The 19,765-nt window shown below is 45.3% G+C and overlaps 1 protein-coding gene and 1 non-coding gene across 2 annotated transcripts in view; both read left to right on the top strand.

Annotated features, from left to right (window-relative positions):
• The first annotated feature begins 11,017 nt into the window (after positions 1-11,017).
• Positions 11,018-19,765, top strand: part of POSTN (periostin) — a 62,750-nt gene continuing 54,002 nt past the window's right edge. Inside the window, exons 1-2 of the mRNA XM_056847927.1 lie at positions 11,018-11,142; positions 15,364-15,462. Of these exons, the coding sequence (XP_056703905.1) occupies positions 11,018-11,142; positions 15,364-15,462 (224 nt within the window). The remainder of the gene's footprint in view (positions 11,143-15,363; positions 15,463-19,765) is intronic.
• On the top strand, positions 18,347-18,419 carry TRNAS-GGA (transfer RNA serine (anticodon GGA)). The gene has a single exon. It is a non-coding gene; the product is annotated as a tRNA-Ser (tRNA).

The raw sequence follows: 19,765 nt of genomic DNA, 5'->3' as shown, positions 1-19,765 counted from the left end.
CGCCGGGTAGAGAGGCCGACAGAACTACTCCCACAGCAAGAGGCCGCGGCGTCCTTTGCCTGGGGATGCTGCCAACGTGAACTCGGAAAACGCCGGCTGAGCCTATCCTATAATTCCACAGAGGGAAGGCAAGAGAAGGCCCCTGCTCTTTCTTAGCCCGCTTTGCGTTCCCAATTTCTTTTACATTTTTTTTAATTCAATGGAAGCATCTTGTATTCTTGTACTGTTGCAATAACCCACAGAAACTTTTTAAGCGCTCTTTTTTCAGTCGGAAAGAAGTGCAATTTCTTCTCCTGTGATAGTTTCAATGCCTCTGGTAAATCCTTTTTCTATGCAAACAAACACAGCTTGACAAAGGTGGGAGAAGCCTCGGGTAACCTTTTTTTTCTCCAAGATCCCTAAAAATGAGGGTGGGCATAATTTTCCGTTAAAAAGAATTTTAACCAGCTAGAGTTTTGTTACTATAAATAAAATCTGCAACAAACAGTGATTTGATTTATTAGAGAGCGAGCGTGGTGTAGTGGTTAAGAGCGGTGGTTTGGAGCGACGGACTCTGATCTGGAGAACCGGGTATGATTCCCCACTCCTCCACATGAGCGGCAGACGCTAATCTGGTGAACTGGGTTGGTTCCCCCACTCCTACACATGAAGCCAGCTGGGTGACCTTGGGCTAGTCACACTCTCTCAGCCCCGCATACCTCACAGGGTGTCTGTTGTGGGGAGGGAAAGGTGATTGTAAGCCCATTTGATTCTTCCTTAAGTGGTAGAGAAAGTCAGCACATAAAAACTAACTCTTCTTCTTCTTCTTCATTCCTGTAATTTACAAGTTATCTTTTTTTCTTTTCTTTTTTTGGTAATTGTGCTGGTTTACCCTATTAGCTATGATCATTTCCATGTATTGGAATGTCAAAATAGAATTTGCTTCATTCAGACTCCCCCTTCATTTAAACTCTTTTTCTCCAGAGCAGGAGAAATGCAATCTTGCTCTCCCAGTTTGCCAAAATGTGAGTTAATCCGGCCTTGCAAGTATGTCCACAGAGGTTATTCGTTTCCAAAAATGTTTGCTCACCTGCTGCCTGCCCACAGTCCTCTCTCAGTCATTTGTGGCCTGAAAAGAAAAAAAAATGAACTTGCCTTCTTCTTCTTTTTTTGCAAAACTGCCCTGCCAGTTTTTGATCCTCTCCCAGGTGAGTGAGTATCTACCTGCCTGGATCAGTCGTTGCACTTTATGTATTGGGAAGAATCTCTGTTCGCTGTGGCTTCGGCACTGGCAGTTCCAGGGTTTTCGGGACATCCTGCCGAACTCTCAAGGAAGACTCCCCATGATGTACCGTCACACAATGACAATCATTCGAAATCTTTGAAAGACTCACCGGAACGGGCTCGTTCACAGGGGGGCCTCCTCTCTGACCGTTTGTACAATAAATATGTCAGCTTTCAGATGTAGAGTACTATTAATCTGAGAGTATTTTCATATGTAACGAGTGTTTTATTGTCAGCCAAAATGATTTTTTTTGAAATTAAATCTTGTTTCTTTCTCATCAGTGACTAATGTGTTCTTCAAAAGGGCTGGTTCCCACAAGGCAAGGGCCTCATAGGGGCCCCCATGGGTAGTGTTGCCAACCTCCAGGTACCAGCTGGAGATCTCGTGCAATTATAACTGATCTTCAGCCAATAGAGATCAGTTCACCTGGAGAAAATGGCCACTTTGGCCATTGGACTCTGTGGCACTGAAGTCCCTCCCCAAGCCTGAGGAGGCGGGGTTTGGAGAGGGGAGGGTGAACTGATCTCTGTCAGCTGGAGATCAGCTGTAATAGCAGGAGATCTCCAGCTAGTACCTGGAGGCTGGCAACCCTAGTCACTGGAAAAGACAATAATGCTACGAAAAGTGGAAGGCAGCAGGAAAAGAGGATAGCTAGATAGCTAGATGGATGGAAGGATGGATGGATGGATAGATAGATAGATAGATAGATAGATAGATAGATAGACAGACAGACAGATAGACAGATAGACAGACAGATGATAGAGTGCCATCAAGTTGCAGCTGACTTATGACAACCTTGTAAAGTTTTCAAGGCAAGAGATGTTCAGAGGTGTTTTGCCATTGCTTGCCTCTGCATAGCAACCCTGGACTACCTGGGTGGTCTCCCATCTGAGTACTAACCAAAGCTGACCCTGTTTCGCTTCTAAGGTCTGACGAGATCTGGCTAGCCTGGGCCATCCAGGTCAGGGAGATAAATACATAAATAGAATCTGGCAATAAAAGCTATACCGAATTTATAGGTTCCATTTGGCTAATATAGCCTTTAAAAGATCTCTGCTCTACGATTTCCAGTTCTGATGGATCTCTTATTGGCCAGTGATTCTTGTTCTCAGAACAACTACCTTAAGAAACAAACAGGAGGCGAGTATGCAATAGAAATATAATTGTCCTGATCCATACATTGTATTAGCGGTACACTCAGCTTGAATGTTCTGAACCACTGCAAATTATTTTTCCTTGCACTATAATGGAGGAAAAATACAGTTTGGTCACACAAGAAGCCCAACCCTGCTTTTATCCGCAGGGGCGTTTCCGCCAGCTTTCTCTGATGAAGCGTGACTCGAATGGCCGCAAGCTCCCTTTACCTTTTCAAGCTATAAAGGGGAATGCACGCGGAACCGAGCCCCAAAGGCGTTTTGAACTGGAATATTAGATGGCAGAGACTATTGTCCCAACAGTGAGAAATATTATATGCCGGTGGCGTCCAAAAGGACAGGCCCCTATACTGACTGCCAGGTGTGCCGGTCAATGTTTGAAGCTCCGCGGGTGCCCGCGTGAGTCACCTGAGTGGGAGGTGGGAAAAGATCACAGCCTTTTCTCCTCCACCTTCAGAGCAACGGGCTCTGGAGGGTGGCACACCTCACTCCGTTATTACTCACGCTGTGAAAAAAGCTGAAAAGAGCGAGAGAACGACCCCTTCTACTGAAAAGCATTAGCCTGAAATGCAGCGGCGGTTGGTCTAATCGAGCTTGGCTTTCCCACTGGAGGTTCTATAATTGCTACATCTGGCAAGTTAAGGATATTTTTTTGGGAAAAAATTATATTGTCTGCTCCACCACAGGGGCATAATATCAGTGTTTTGGAAATGCATTTAAAAAAATATAATATCTCGTTAGGATGCATTCAGATTGTACTTTTTTGCAGGCATTGAATTTAGGAGCCAGAACGAAAACCGGTAGGGGGAGGGGATGCTGATCATGCTGCATATACTGCGATCCGATAGAAGCAACTCGGTTATCGCTAGGGTGGCCAGGTGGGTGATATTGGCGGGCAATTGCCCACCAATCCACCCAGCCGCTCCGGGGGTGGATTTGGGGGTTTGAAAAAACAGCTGCGGCGATGTGGTGCTTATGGAAGAAAACCAGAAGTGCCGTCACCGTGCACACGTGGCCGCTTCAGCCCTGCCCCCTAAAACCTCCCACCGATCAGGAGGGGGAACCTGGCAACCCTAGTTATCGCACGGTGGCGGGGGGACTGAGGGACTTTTTTCCTCCTGCAGGCTGTGATAGGGTTGCCAGCTCCTGGTTGGGAAATACCTGGAGAATTTGGGGGCAGAGCCGGAGGAGGGAGGGGAGGGGCTTCAATGCCATAGAGTCCAATTGGCAAAGGGGCCATTTTCTCCAGGGGAACTGATCTCTGTCGGCTGAGGGACTTTTGTATCTGATCTCTATCAGCCGAGGGACTCTTGGGACAAACACCTAAATGCATGAAGTCTCCATTTCCACAACATGCCTAGGATTGCCAACTGCAGGTTAGGAAATTCCTGGAGATTTGGAGGTGGAGCCTGGGGAGTAGGGTTGCCAACCTCCAGGTGGTAGCCGGAGATCTCCCGCTATTACAACTGATCTCCAGCCGACAGAGATCAGTTCACCTGAAGAAAATGGCTGCTTTGGCAATTGGAGTCTATGTCATTGAAATCCCTCCCCTCCCCAAACACCACCCTTCTCAGGCTCCGCCCCAAAAACCTCCCATCGGTGGCAAAGGGGGACCTGGCAAGTGGCAACCCTAGCAACTGGGCTCCTATTCATGGACAGAGACCAGTAGATTAATATACTGGAGTGAATCCTTGGATGCAGAGCATTTCTCCATAACACTGCAGCAGAATATCTCCAAACTTTAGTCCAACTTTAGTTTAACCCCAACTTAACCCCAGTCTATGTATTACACTGAGAAAGGTGGGTTGGATAAGAGAGGAGTCTAGTGGAATAAGGGATAAAGGAGACATTCAGTTGAATATATAGATTTCTTGTCGAGTTCCCTATCAACCTTCCTTGAAGGAACTGAATGAAAGTCATTGCAAGATTTTCCCCACTAGAGGTCTCCCAAGAAATGCAAGTAGTACTGGGTCAGCGTTAATGCCAGGAACACAAGGAGGCTTCTTTTTATCTGAACCCGTGACTTTTGTTTACAAGCACCTTTATATGTGTCAGAAGAACTGGATCTGAATGATTTCTGCTGGCCCGCAAGGCCTAGTCTTTTTGCCAGTTACTTTGGACGAGAGTTAAATCCCCAGATCTGCTCTGGATGGGACATCATGTGATTGTGTGCCAATTTGATTTCATAGCCTTTAACATTTTTGCGTTAAACAAAAAGATCATGGACTGATTTCAGCAACGGATTAATTCTTGCTATGTTAATTTAAAAAACCGTTCGCATCAAACGAGGTTAAGATTAAACTGAATAAAACAGTAATGTTTACAAACAGTAGGAAAGGTAAGGAGTCCAGTAGCACCTTAAAGACTAACAACGTTTCTGGCAGGGTGTGAGCTTTCATGAGCCACAGCTCACTTCTTCGGATACAGCTAGAATGTGAGTCCATCGATCCTTAAGTAGAGACGAGTGATTTAGACACACAATGGCAATGTAAATGTCAACAGCAAGTGAACGGCATTCGCAGGCGTGACTGGATTAGGTATGATATGCAGAGGGGTAGTAGGCATGGAGAAATCAGCATTGGTAATGAGACAGAAATCCCAGGTCTCTATTCGATCCCGGAGAATGCATTGTCTTGAGCTTCATTATTAGTTGTAATTCAGCTATCTCTCTAATCTCCCTTTGAAATCCCTTTTGTAAGAGAACTGCTACTCTTCAATCAGCAACTGAATGTCCTGGAAGGTTAAAATGTCCCGTCCCCCCCACTGGCTTCTGAATGTTGTGGTTTCTGATGTCAGACTTATGTCCATTCAGTCTTTGTCGCACGGACTGGCCTGTTTGTCCAATGTAGAGGGTGGAGGGGCATTGCTGGCATGTGATGGCATAAATTGCATTGGAAGAGGAACAGGACTATGATGGTTACAGGAGTAATGTTTACAGGCAAGCTAGTGACAATTTTAAAAAGTTGCAAATTAGCACGTATTCTGATTCAGCTTAGCAAACATTGATCTTCCAAGAAATACATTGATCTTCCAAAGAAATACGTGGAATAAAGAAACTCAGCCTAAAAGTGAGGGGAAACCAAAGGGGTTGAGCTAAACACTATCTAGTGTAACGACAAATAAATATACTTTTATCGTATAGTGTGCACAGTTGTATTTAAAAACACAGGGCCTAAAACGCAGACTTCCTAAAAAGCACAAAGAATAAACGGTTGCAGATATTACAAACATTCTCATCTTCATGTTAGTTGATGTAATACAAATCCTAATACGCTGAACATGATATACAAGGTGTGAGCTGAAAGCTATGTTATAAGACTCATGGACTATTTTTTTTTCTTATCTTGAACAATGTTTGTGCATATGTCAGGGCGTGTATTGCGAAATTGTGTATGCATAACCCCCGAGAAAGACCTCTAAAAGGCCGAAACGCGTCTGGTCAGATTTTGGTCATTTTATGTATTAGCATCAACTGTGTACGTGTTTGTAATATTTGTAACCATTTCTTCTTTGTGCTCTTTAGGAAGCCTGTATTTTGTGTGTGTGTGTTAAGTGGCGTCAAGTCGCTTCCGACTCATGGTGACCCTATGAATGAAAGTCCTCCAAAATGTCCTATCTTTGACAGCCTTGCTCAGATCTTGCAAATTGAAGGCTGTGGCTTCCTTTATTGAGTCAATCCATCTCTGGTTGGGTCTTCCTCTTTTCCTGCTGCCCTCAACATTTCCTAGCATGACTGTCTTTTCCAGTGACTCCTGTCTTCTCATAATGTGACCAAAATACGACAGCCTCAGTTTAGTCATTTTAGCTTCTAGGGTCAGTTCAGGCCTGATTTGATCTATAACCCACTGATTTGTTTTTTTGGCAGCCTGTATTTTAGGCGCTGTGTTTTTAGATACAATTGTGCACATTATATAGGGTCGCCAACCTCCAGGTAGTATTGCAAAAAAGACCAGCACTTATGACCTTAACAAGAAAAATACTTGTGTTACACAGTTCCACTGAAAGTAAAACAATTTACACGCAGTAGCAACCAAAGCAGTTGAAAATATACATATAGAAGTACAATATTGTACAAAAGGTAAGTGTCATCAGATAACATTCAGCTTCTGATGACACTTACCTTTTGTACAATATTGTACTTCTATATGTATATTTTCGACTGCTTTGGTTGCTATTTCATGAAAATTGTATTACTTTCAGTGGAAATGTGTAATATAAGTATTTTTCTTGTTAAGGTCATAAGTGCTGGTCTTTGTTGCAATACTCTGTTGTAAGAACACTTGTCTTCATTTTGATTACCAAACCTCCAGGTAGTAGCAGGAGATGTCCTGCTGTTAAAACTAATCCCTATTCAATACAGAACTGGAGAACATGGCCGCCTTTGGCCATTGAACTCTATGGCAAGTCTCTCTCCTCCCCAAACCCTGCCCTCCTCAGGCCCCACCCCAAAAACCTCCTGCCGGTTGTGAAGAGGGACCTGGCAAGCCTAACATTATACTAAAAGTATATTTTATTTGTTGTTCCACTAGATAGTGTTTAGCTCAATCCCTTTGGGCCCCCCTCTTCCAAGATATGGCAGATTCCAAAGCGTTCTGCAAAGGGCTTTCTAAGCTTTGGCCCCCGCAGCATTCCTCTGAGGTCACCGACCTTCATGTTTCAGAAGGAGACATTCCTTGTAATGCTCTGAAACAGATACCAGCCTCAGTCCAAAGAAAGTTAGTCATGACGGCATCCTGTTTTACAGAACAGGACTTTGGCGTTCTGTCCCCCATTCTGCATTCCTTCCTCTGTGTCGTATACCCAGCAGGGTGCGTAACTCACAAGCGGTCTCTGGCTCACAGGGACTCTTGCATCTTGAGCATAAAAATGTGTCTCGATTGGCTGGGTTGTTGGTGAAAGTTATGTGCAGGAGGATTTGTGTTCATCAGACTTCTCATAGAATAGAATCATCATAGAGTTGGAAGGGACCACCAGGGTCGTCTAGTCCAAACCCCTGCACAATCCAGGAAATTCACAACTCTTCTTCTTCTTCTTCTCCTCCTCCTCCTCCTCCTTCTCCTTCTCCTTCTCCTTCTTCTACCCCAGCAAGCAATTTTCAACTTACTGATGTAGACTGATCAGTATGTACACTCAAATGGTTATGTATGAGAGCTAGTTAAGAAGAGGAAATGTTTTCTTCTTTTGAAGACCAAGAGGAGTTGTTTGTGATGAAGCCTTGTTCAAGAGCAAAATCTGTCAGAATAAGGAATGATACGTTTTGTCTTGTGTCCATTATAACTTTCCTCTGGTATCCTGTCCTGCATACATAAGCTAGTGCTATGCTAATAACATACTTTATGCATAACACACAAAAGTAGTTTTAAATATACTGATGGGCTACATAAGCAGCCTCCCCCCAACAGGGCAAATGGTGGCTTCGGGCCATTTTGGTCAGAAAAATGGCACTGGAAGAAGGCAAAAGCACTGCTTTCCTGATCTGAAGTAGGACCCGTATGCTTGGGTAACAAGTTTCCCTGCTCCCGACATCTGACCGTCAAGAGTCAAAGTCAGGTCAGCGAACACAGACCCGACAAGATGCAAATTGTAATGTGTCGTTCGGCCCTCCGCTGAATCTTTCACTCTGACTTTTTGATCCACGGGACAGGCCAGTGCGGCCCGACATGGTACAGGCCAGAAAAGGTGTTATCCCTTGAGTCCAGCCAAAGACCCCGTTCCTGCTCAGCCACTATGGTCATCTTCAGAAGCCCTGCTTTAGGTTTTGCAGCCTTCTGAGATTAGGAGGGCAGCAACCCAGACCGAAACTCTGAACTCTCTCCCCAGGAAGATCCAACTGTCCCCTTCTGTTGCTGTCATCCTCCACCAGCGGGTGAAGACTTTTTTTGTGTCGTTTGGCATTCCCTCAGTGATCCTTCCTTCCTAGCCCATGTTTTAATTGTTGCTTTTAATGTTTAGTATGTATTTTAACTCTGTTTTTTTAATCTTTTTTTGTGTCGTTCGGCATTCCCTCCATGATCCTTCCTTCCTATCCCATGTTTTAATTGTTGCTTTTAATGTTTAGGATGCACTTTAACTCTCTTTTTAAAATCCTTTTAATCGTTTTAATGATGTGTGTTTGGGAGGAGGATGGAGTCTAATGGTTTTAAAATGCAACTTTTATCAGGTGTGTTTTAAACAGCGGCTTCGGCGGCCCTTGCAAGGGCAGAAAGGCGGGATACAGAGGCACCTAAGTAGTTTTAGGATAATTGTTTTTTAATAACTTTAGGGCTATTTTAAATGCTGTTTCAATGGTTTTGTTGATTAAATGGGTTGGTGGGGAAGAGCGAGGTATTAAATTGATATAATAAACAAACAAACAAATAATTAAATAAACAAATAAATGAAATGACATATAAATAATAAATTCCAAAGGGTGGGAGTGGGGATAACGAAAGAGTTAATGGGTACAGCATGTCCCTTGCAGCAGAGACACCACTAGGAGGCACTGTTGAGCCAAGCAAAGTCGATATGCAGGTCCCTGGAAGGAGAGGAAATCCTGCAGGTCTGTGGGGGTCCCAGGCCATGAAGACCCTGAATGGTAAGTCCCAGCCCCCCCCCCCTCACTGGCACCTGGAAGGATCTAGGGAACCAGTGAGTCACACACAACATAGGTAGAATATGTACATAGTGGCTGGACCCCGTCAACTGCTGAGCTACCTCTAGGGTTGCCAGATCCCTCTTTGCCACCAACGGGAGGATTTTGGGGCGGAGCCTGCGGAGGGCCGGGTTTGGGGAGGGGAGGGGAGGGACTTCGGTGCCATAGAGTCCAATAGCCAAAGCGGCCATTTTCTCCAGGGGAACAGATCTCTATCGGCTGGAGATCAGTTGTAATAGCAGGAGATCTCCAGCTAGTACCTGGAGGTTGGAAACCCTAGCCACCACATTCCGTTCCAAAACGGCATGCTGTAGTGGTTAGGAGTGGCAGACTCTAATCTGGAGAACTGGGTTTGATCCCCCACTCCTCCACATGAGCGGCGGACTCTAATCTGGTGAACCGGATTCAATTGCCCACTTCTCCACATGAAGCCTGCTGGGTGACGTTGGGCCAGTCACAGTTCTCTCAGAACTCTGTCAGCCCCACCCACCTCACAAGGTGTCTGTTTGTGGAGAGAGGAAGGCGATTGTAAGCCGGTTTGAAACTCCTTAAAATAGAGACAATCGGGGTATAAAAACCAACTCTTCTTCTTCTAAAACTGGTACCATGGCCAGAATGTTTGGTCTCTGCTGCTGATTTTGGTTTGGTTTGCTTTGGTTTCTTCTTCTTCTTCTTCTTCTTCTTCTTCTTCTTCTTCTTCTTCTTCTTCTTCTTCTCCCCCTCCTCCTCCACCTCCTCCTCCTTCTCCTTCTTCTTCAAGGGCAGCTCCACATGGAACACATTGCAGTAATCCAGACGTCGGGCCGCAGAAGCATGGATGAGCACAGCTCAATTGGGAGCATTGGTTGCTACTTACAAGCCAAGGCCGTGTACACCTGGCTACAGCAACAAAGAAGGCCGTCTTCTCACAAGCTGCAGAGGAGGGGGGGAGCTTCTTTTTGTACTTTAGCCAGCAGTGTGTGGGGGGGATGCTCCTCCAAACATTCGCCGCATGTGTAAAGTCACCATGTCGCAAAGAAGGATGTTCAGGACCCTTTTCCCAACAGCTCATTTTCTCCACACAGAGAGCTTCTTGTGTGTGGGACGTGTAATGTTTTGTGAAAGCCCTCCTCCCAGTTTTTTAAACTATCTCCTTGTTTCCTGTGAGAATGAGTTTACCCTTTGAGGGAGGGGCTGTGGCTCAGTGGTAGGGCATCTGCTTGGCATGCAGAAAGTCCCCGGTTCAATCCCCGGCATCTCCAGTTAAAGGGACTGGGCAGGTACTGTAGGTGATGGGAAAGACCTGTACCTGAGCCCCTGGAGAGCCGCTGCCGGTCTGAGTAGACAATACTGACTTTGACAGGCCAAGGGTCTGATTCAGTATAAGGCAGCTTCATGTGTTCATTTTAGGAGAGGGGCCGTGGCTCAGTGGTAGAGCATCTGCTTGGCATGCAGAAGGTCCCAGGTTCGATTCCCAGCATCTCCACTTAAAGGGACTAGGCATGTAGGTGATGTGAAAGACCTCCGCCTGAGACCCTGGAGAGCCGCTGCCAGTCTGAGTCGACAATACTGACTTGGATGGACCCAGGGTCTGATTCAGTAGAAGGCAGCTTCACGTGCTCAAGAATTAGCACCTTACTTCCCAAAAGGTGCCGCTGTTCAGTCCGTGAGATTAAGAATCCCTCATAATCTGCGCTGTCTCACCAGTCTCATCTCTGAAGGAGGAAAAAAAGCCACGGAACATATGGAAAGGAAAACCAGGGGTGGGGGTGAGTTAGCCCCCTCCCCACGGGTCCTCATGTTTCACTCGCCGGCCAGGCTGATGAAAACCGGCTGAAGGAGGCCGTTTTCTGGAGGGAGGCTCCCCGTCTCAGGTTGAGCCCTTTTCCCCTCCCACTGAGCTGTAGCATGTATATAAACTTTGAACTCTCGGGAGCCTTCTGCTTGTTCTCTTCTCAGGCGAGTCCGGAGCCACCGAGAGACATGAGGATGGCGTTCCCCTTGCTCACCGCCCTGGCCGTGGCGTTCCTGTCACTCTGCCATCCCTCGGGCTCCTCCACCGCTCACTATGACAAGATCTTGTCCCACAGCCGGATCCGGGCACGCACTCAGGGGTGAGTCTGGGTTTTTCCCACCCTATAACCATTGCAAAGTCCTGTTTCCCTAAAAGTTTTTGTATAAGGTTAAGGGGACTGTTGCAAAAGAGAAGGACGGCCACATACTCCGTGGCGATGTATATCCTTAAGGCTCAGAGAAAACATGCATTGCAAGCATGGTGAAACTTTCTAAGTAGACAAATGATCTGATTTACAAGGATGATAAAGTAAACATGAAAAGTGCGGGTTTTTCCCCCCATCCCCTCGAGGGCTTCAGCCGGGCTCCGCTGGTGCGCATGTTTGGCATCTGTTTTCAGTGCCAGGACTAAACCCTGGAACGTGGGGGGTAAAAAGAAGCGCTAATAGCTCCGATCAGCAGGCGCATTCCCCTTACAACTGAGGAAAGAAGATTCCCCACAGGTCAGGGATGATATATATGCATCCCTCGGAAATTAAACACTACCCTTCTAATTTACAATAAGGCAGATATATTTGGCTATTCTTTACTCCGGTGCAGTCCAGGCCACATTTGTTCCAAATAAACGCCTTCTTGCTTCTCTTTTAAACTCTGACCACGAAATTGGGAGGTTGGAGGATGTGAGCTTTTACCAGTGAACAATGAATTCGTATTAATAAAGCCTGAACAGATCACTCAAGGTGACATGTTTGAACAACTTGAGGTTCAGTTGAAATATATTGCGCACTGATTTTTGTTTCAAAATAATCTTATCATTTAGTAAGGTCAGTGAGTGGTCACAAGTTTTGCATAAGTAAATCACGCTTTAAAAACTAAAAAATGCATCCTGTTGAAGATAATGGTCTTTTATGCTGTTTCCTTCATTGACTTCGGGTCTTTGTTCGGATTTCGCACGCCGTTTCTGACCGTCGGAGGTCGCCTCACTGTCCCCCTGTGTTTCCCCGCACTTTGCCCACGTTTTCAAGGACCAGTTTTATCTTGAATTTGACAATGTGGGGAAATGCAGGGGGAGATCGAGGCGACTTCTGACAGTCAGAAATGGCACGCATAATCGAAACGCAATCAGAGGGGTGACAGCCATGCATAAAAGGCTAATGTATGATAAATTAATAAATGTATAATAAAAGAATAATATCGCCATCTCTTTTTGAAATAGTGTCGTAATAGATGGTTTGAGCACACAACACAAAAATCAACAAGGTACCACAAGGCAGCGGGAAGTTCTCCCGTGAGACCCCATTGATTCGTGTGCAGGAGAACTCCCCGTGGCCCACTGCCAAGATCTGGAATGGATTTAATCTCCGTGGAGATGTCTTTTTCTCAGACCAAAAGAAAGATTTACTTCTTCCAGCCAGCGTGGTGTAGTGGTTAAGAGCAGTGGTCTGGAGCGGGGGGACTCTGATCTGGAGAACCGGGTTAAATTCCACACTCCTCCATATGAGCGGCGGAGGCTAATCTGGTGAACTAGGTTGGTTTCCCCACTCCTACACATGAAGACTGCTGGGTGACGAGGGGCTAGTCACAGCTCTCTCAGCCCCACCTACCTCACAGGGTGTCTGTTTTGGGGAGGGGAAGGGAAGGTGATTATAAGCCGGTTTGATTCTCCCTTAAGTGGTAGAGAAAGTCAGCATATAAAAACCAACTCTTCTTCCTCCTCAAAAATCCCCCCTCCGCTTTTATTCTCGCCTACTTATTTGACTGTTTACTCAGATGTTCTTGTAGTATTCCAAACGGTGGCCATAAATATAGTGTCTAGAATTACAAAAGATGAGAGTTTTCCCTTTGGGAGTCAGAGGAAACAAAATGTTTACTGTCCTCCCCACACAAACACTGCACACAGCCCCCTGCCCCCCAAAACCTCTGCAAATTATTAAACTCCACAGCTGGGAGGAAGATGTGTCAAAAAAAAAGAGAATGGAAGTTGGATGTTATTCACACAGCTCCATCCCTGGCTAAAGAGTACATTCCTGCCAAAAAGGGAAACTTTGTGAGGCCTAATAAAACTTGGAGAGAACGGGGAAGGAGCCAGTGGTTCTGAAGGGCACATGAAAGCCTGAAGAGATCCCAAGAGATCCACTTGCCCTCCTAGGCAGCTGGCAAGGAAGAAGCCCCCCTAGAACCACCACCAAGGGAGCAGGGCTAACTCGGGAACAGAGGCTGGTTTGCAGTCCATGTCCTAAGCTTCTGGAGCAAAAGGCAGCCGCAAGGAGATCCTAGCACGGCCGCCGCTACGTCTGAACTTACGCCGGAGGGTCTTGTAGATTTCCAGCGTTTCTCCAGCAATGGGGTCAGAGGAAGAAGTCCCTTCCTTAACAACCTCTTAGAGGTTGTTAAGCAGAGGCTAGATGGCCATCTGTCAGCAATGCTGATTCGATGAACTTAGGGCAGGAAGGGAGGGCAGGAAGGTTTGTGTCATTGTTTGGCTCTCGCGGCCCTTGCTAACATTTCCAGCGAAATTAAGGTTGCCAGGTCTTCGCCACCAGCAGGAGTTTTTGGGGGGCTGAGCCTGAGGAGGGCGGGGTTTGGGGAGGAGAGGGGCTTCAATGCCATAGAGTCCAATTGCCAAAGCGGCCCTTTTCTCCAGGGGAATTTATTTCTATCGGTTGGAGATCCATTGTAACAGCAGGAGATCTCCAGTTAGGACCTGGAGGTTGGCAACCCTAGAACAGAGCAATGATCATGCCCAGTCAAAAGTACCGAGTATAGTTAGACTCAGCTTCTGAGAGGCTTCCTGCTCAATTTATAACAAGAACAATGGCCTTTTACGCATGGCTGTTTCCCTCGCCATCACCCCTCCAATGACTTTGGGTCATTGTCTGGATTCTGCGTGCCGTCCCCGACCGTCAGAGGTCGCCTCGCTCTCCCCCTGCGTGTCCCCTCCGTTTTCAAATTCTAGATAAAACAGGTCCCTGAAAACGCGGGTGAAACACAGGGGGAGAGCGAGGCGAGTTCTGATGGTTGGAAACAGCGTGTATAGTCCAAACAAACACCCGAAGTCACAGGAGGGGGGTGACAGTGAGGGAAACAGCCATGCGCAAAAGGCAACATGATGCTTTCACATGTTTTACTTGCAAACCGCCCCAAGAAACTCAGTGGGGATGGAAAGGGCTGCCAAGTTGCAGCAGACTCGTGGCGACCCTGTAGAGTTTTCAAGGCAAGAGGCGTTCAGAGGTGGTCAGCCATTGCCTGCCTCTGAGTAACAACCCTGGACTTCCTTGGTGGTCTCCCATCCAAGTACGAACCAGGACTGACCCTGCTTAGCTTCCAAGATCTGATGAGATCAGGTTAGCCTGGGCCATCCAGGTCAGGGTCCCATGAACCTTAATTAATGTGATTAAACTCATCTCAATTTATTAATGTTTTAGTCACAGACCTTAACAATGTTCAGATTAAAACCATACAAAATGTATAACCCACAACACCCAGCATTACATGAATAAATTTTTTTAAATGTTACAGACAGCCACATATATACATATTGATTGAATGTTATAGTTCTCCTAAATTATTCTTTCTGTGTCAACTTCGGGGTCTGATTTTCAACAAATTTCTTCCTTAGCTTAGAAGCTAACATGATATAAAAGGCCACACTAAGCGTGATCTTTGAATTGACGTCTGCCATTAAAAATCTAACTTGGCCCTCAACTGTATCTAAAACATCTGGGTAATGCTGGGTTAATTTAAAACGAATGGAGTTGTAAAATGGGCAACTAAACCGAATATGTGGGAGATCCTCTATTGAACCTGAGGAGCAGGGTTAGGTTATGAGGAATTTTTTTTACATCTACCATGGGTGAATGTGTGATTAAACTACTCCTGTTGTAGCCTTGGTTTGCTCTTTATCTACCAAGTACTCTTTTACAAATTAGAATCACAAACAAAGAAGGGTTGGTTTTTATTTGCCGACTTTCTCTGCCACTGAAGGGAGAATCGAACCGCCTTACAATCACCTTCCCTTCCCCTCCCCGCAATAGACACCCTGTGAGGTAGGTGAGGCTGGGAGAGCTCGAAGAGAACTGTGAATAGCCCCAAGGTCACCCAGCTGGCTGCATGTGTAGGAGCGGTGAAATCAACCTGGTTCACCAGATTAGAGTCCGACACTCATGTGGAGGAATGGGGAATCAAACTCGGTTCTCCATATTAGAGTCCACCGCTCCAAACTACCACTCTTAACCACTACACCACACTGGTCTTGATCTGCTATTTACAAATTAGAATCACAAACAACAGCTGAATGTTTGCCTTTCTCCCTCTTCCTCCAGCCCAAATGTCTGTGCTCTCCAGCAAGTTATGGGGACCAACAAGAAATACTTCAGTACCTGCAGGAACTGGTACCAGGGAGCCATCTGCGGGAAGAAAGCGTAAGTCCTACCTCTTCCATCAACTATGTGACATGGATAGTCAAGCTTTGTCATGGGTGACACAAGGGGTGAGCCCCAAGTGACTGTGGCCCCACATGGACAGGGGGAGAGAGGGGGCTGGCATCTTGGCTATGGCACTAAACCTAGGCACCCTTTTGGCTTCCTCCATGCTTTGCTTGCTCTTGGGCTCAGCTTGCTAGAAGCAGTTCTAACAGTCAGAGCGGTTCCTCAGTGGAACAGGCTTCCTCAGGAGGTGGTGAGCTCTCCTTCCCTGGAGGTTTTGAAACAGAGGCTAGATGGCCATCTGTCAGCAATGCTGATTCTATGACCTCGGATGGATCATGACAAGGAGGGCAGGAAGGTTTGCTAAAAAGGTAGCTAAAAAGCGAGATGCGATCTTGGGCTGCATCAACAGAAGTATAGTGCCCAGATCACGTGAATTGATGGTATCGCTTTACTCTGCTCTGGTGAGACCTCACCTAGAGTGTTGTGTTCAGTTTTGGGCACTGCAATTTAAGAAGGAGGTAGACAAGCTGGAACGTGTCCAGAGGAGGGCAACAAAGATGGTGAGGGGTCTGGAGACCAAATCCTATGAGGAAAGGTTGTAGGAGCTGGGTATGTTTAGCCTGAAGAGGAGAAGACTGAGAGGGGATATGATAACCATCTTTAAATATTTGAAGGGCTGTCATAGAGAGGATGGTGCTGAGTTGTTTTCTGTTGCCCCAGAAGGTCGGATCAGAACCAACGGGTTGAAATTAAATCAAACGAGTTTCTGTCTAGACATTAGGAAGACTTTTCTAACAGTTAGAGCGGTTCCTCAGTGGAACAGGCTTCCTCAGGAGGTGGTGAGCTCTCCTTCCCTAGAGGTTTTTAAGGAGAGGCTAGATGGCCAATCTGTCAGCAATGCTGATTCTATGACCTTAGAGGCAGATCATGAGAGGGAGGGCATCTTGGGCATCTTCTAGGCTTGGAGTAGGGGTCACTGGGTGTGTGTGCGGGGGAGGTAGTTGTGAATGTCCTGCATTGTGCAGGGGATTGGACTAGATGACCCTGGTGGTTTCTTCCAACTCTATGATTCTATGGATACCACCTAATGGCGTCACATGCTGGCATTGAAGATGGCTTCAAAGGGGGCTAAAGGACTGAATGAACTTATCCAATTCGCGTTTGTTAGATCTTGAAGGTTTTAACAATATAAGTGGATGGCATGGCTATTTGTGGTATGGTAAAATCAAGATACAAGCATCATTTCGTAACCATATAATCAGGTCCTCCTTATTTCATATTTGGATGAGATATAAACATATTCTTGAACCAGTAACACCGATGTGGATATCACCTCAAGAAATGTTGACATTACGCCCACTTAGATTGGACAAATTTATCACCTACCAAGAGTTAATTAACTGGGAAGGGAAAAAAAGCTCACTAAAAGACTTTCAGTTACTTAAAGACGATTTACAATGGCTTCAATATCATCAAATTAAATCAGTATTTACACAAGATATGAAGAATGGATTTTCTAAAGAAAAATCGCCTTTTCACAGGATGTTATTAGATAATAACACTCAACTGATCTCTAAAATGTATAATCTTCTTTTAACAATTCATTGTGAGCAGGAAATAATCAAACCAACAATGATTAATTGGGCTCAAACTATGGGACATGATATTGCCTTAAACAAATGGGAAAGACTATGGGCGAAAGATCTGAAAGGAATAAATGCGCAGTCAATTCGAGAAAATATCTACAAAATGATGTATAGATGGCATTTAACACCTAAGAAGATTGCAAGGATTTACAAAGTGACATCCCCTAAATGTTGGAAATGTAATAAAGAAGTTGGTTCTTTTTATCATATGTGGTGGACTTGTGACAAAGCTAAGGATTTTTGGGATATGATTTATAATGAATTAAGACTAATAGTACAAAAAAATATACCCAAAACACCAGAAATGATGCTATTAAGTATGATACCTGATGACTTGTTAATACAAAGGACTTTTTTGATTTATGCGACAACAGCTGCAAGACTGCTTTATGCAGCAAAATGGAAAGGGGCAGACACTCCTGGCAAAAAAGACTGGATTATGAAAATGTTTGAACTGGTGGAAATGGCAAAACTCACAGCTACTTTAAACCAAAAAGACAATGTTCAATTTATGGGGGAATGGGAGGCTTGGATGAAATATTGTGAATATGAATTAGGACTGGGGAAAATGGAAGAGTACCTTTTAATCTGATCTAGATGACATTGTTAACATAAAGAAGTGTAATCAATTATATTAATAGCATATTGTGATTGAAACTTAATTGAGATATAAGAATAATTAAGATCAGACCATATCACGATGGGATAGAATACTTTATTAGGAGGCGGACGGAGGTGACGGGGAAGTCAATAAATTTTCCTTTATTTTTTATTTTTATTTAGCACTTAAATAACTATAACAACATTACTTATGATTTAGTTTTTTATATTACTTTTATTGTTGTTTGTTAACATGGAAAATTTATATTATAAAAACCAATAAAATTTTCAACAACAAAAAAAAGAAGAAGATGGCTTTAAAGGGTAGCCGTATTGGTCTGTAGTAGAACAGCTTGATGTGAGTCCAGTAGGACCTTAGAGAACTAGATTTTGGGGGCATGAGCTTTTGTGAGAATCTGACCAAGGGAGCTTTGACTCTCAAAAGCTCATACCGGTACCTCGAAAATCCCACTGAATCTCGAATCATGCTGGCACTGTTGCATTCTTAGGATTCAACCGGTGTCACACTTGTTTAAAGGAGCCACTTTGATGGGATATGTTGGAAGATGGGCCCCAATCCATCTTCATCTCCAAGTCTTATCAGCTAACCCTAGTATCGTTCCGACCGGGCAGGGGCTGTGGCTCAGTGGGTAGAGCATCTGCTTGGAATGCAGAATGTCCCAGGTTCGATCCCTGGCATCTCCCGTTGAAAAGACCAGGTAGGAGGTAATATGAAATACCTCTGCCTGAGACCTTGGAGAGCCGCTGCCGGTCTGAGTAGACAATACTGACTTCGATAGACCAGAGGTCTGATTCAGTATAAGGCACCTTCATGTGATCATGTGTAACTGTCCTTCTGGCCTTCAGGGGGAATGTTCTTTTTCTATGTTTGAGGGTGAAGCAAAATAGGTCCAGAGGGTACCTTCTTCTACCATGGGGGATTGTAGAATTTACCCAACTAGCCAGATTCCAAGTTGGTAGACCAGAATGAGAAGTTCACCTCTCCAACTTTATTCTGCCCCTCCAACACAAACAGGATTCCTTTTACCACCAGAAATTTTTAGAGATACAGCTGTCTAATCTTCTGGACACTAAACATTTGGATTTTAGTCTCTTGAAAGACTTCAAAATTAAGGGCCTCTGGCAACCTATCCCAAAGCGTCCTGGAGATGGCAACAGCCTGGGGAAAGTGGGTTTTGGAGAGGAGAGGGATTTCAGTGAGGTAAAATGGCATATATAGATTCCTTTGAAATGTGGTGTTGGAGGAGGGTGTTACGGATACCATGGACTGCCAAAAAAAAAAATCAGTGGGTTGTAGATCAAATCAAGCCTGAACTGACCCTAGAAGCTAAAATGACTACACTGAGGCTATCGTATTTTGGTCATGTCATTAGACGACAAGAGTCACTGGAAAAGACAGTCATGCTAGGAAAGGTTGAGGGCAGCAGGAAAAGTGGAAGACCCAACAAGAGATAGATGGACTCAATAAAGGAAGCGACAGCCTTCAATTTGCAAGATCTGGGCAAGGCTGTCAAAGAGAGGACATTTTGAAGGACGCTGATTCATAGGGTCGCCATGATTCAGAAGCGACTTGACAGCACTTAACACACACACACACACACACAAAATGGCATAGAGTCCTCCTCCAAAGCATCCATTTTCTACCGGGGAATTGATCTCCTTTGTCTGGGAGTTCCCCAGGCCCCACCTGGAGGTTGGCAACGCTAGCTGCTGAGCAAAGGGGAAATGAAATAAGCAATAAATGCAGCCCTCTCTCCCGAGAACTAAAACATACTTCTCTGTGAAGAGAGGTAGGCAGAATAATCTTTACATTACCCAATTTATGTTTCATCCCATTTCACTCTGGGGCTTCTCATGAAGTCAGATTTTCCAGCCAGGCCACATCTTGGCCTCTTTCCCAGACATTTTGGCAAGTCCCGATCAAGCCTCTCTTCTTCCTAAAGCCGTTCCGTTTCAGAACCAAGTCTTTCTCCATCTCCCAGTTCCACACAGCGTTTCCCTGCAGCCCACCCTCAGACCCCTTCCATCCC

Source organism: Euleptes europaea, chromosome 4 (assembly GCF_029931775.1).
Source record: "Euleptes europaea isolate rEulEur1 chromosome 4, rEulEur1.hap1, whole genome shotgun sequence".
In the NCBI taxonomy this organism is placed as follows: Eukaryota; Metazoa; Chordata; class Lepidosauria; order Squamata; family Sphaerodactylidae; genus Euleptes; species Euleptes europaea.
This window is presented reverse-complemented; position numbering and strand designations above follow the sequence as displayed.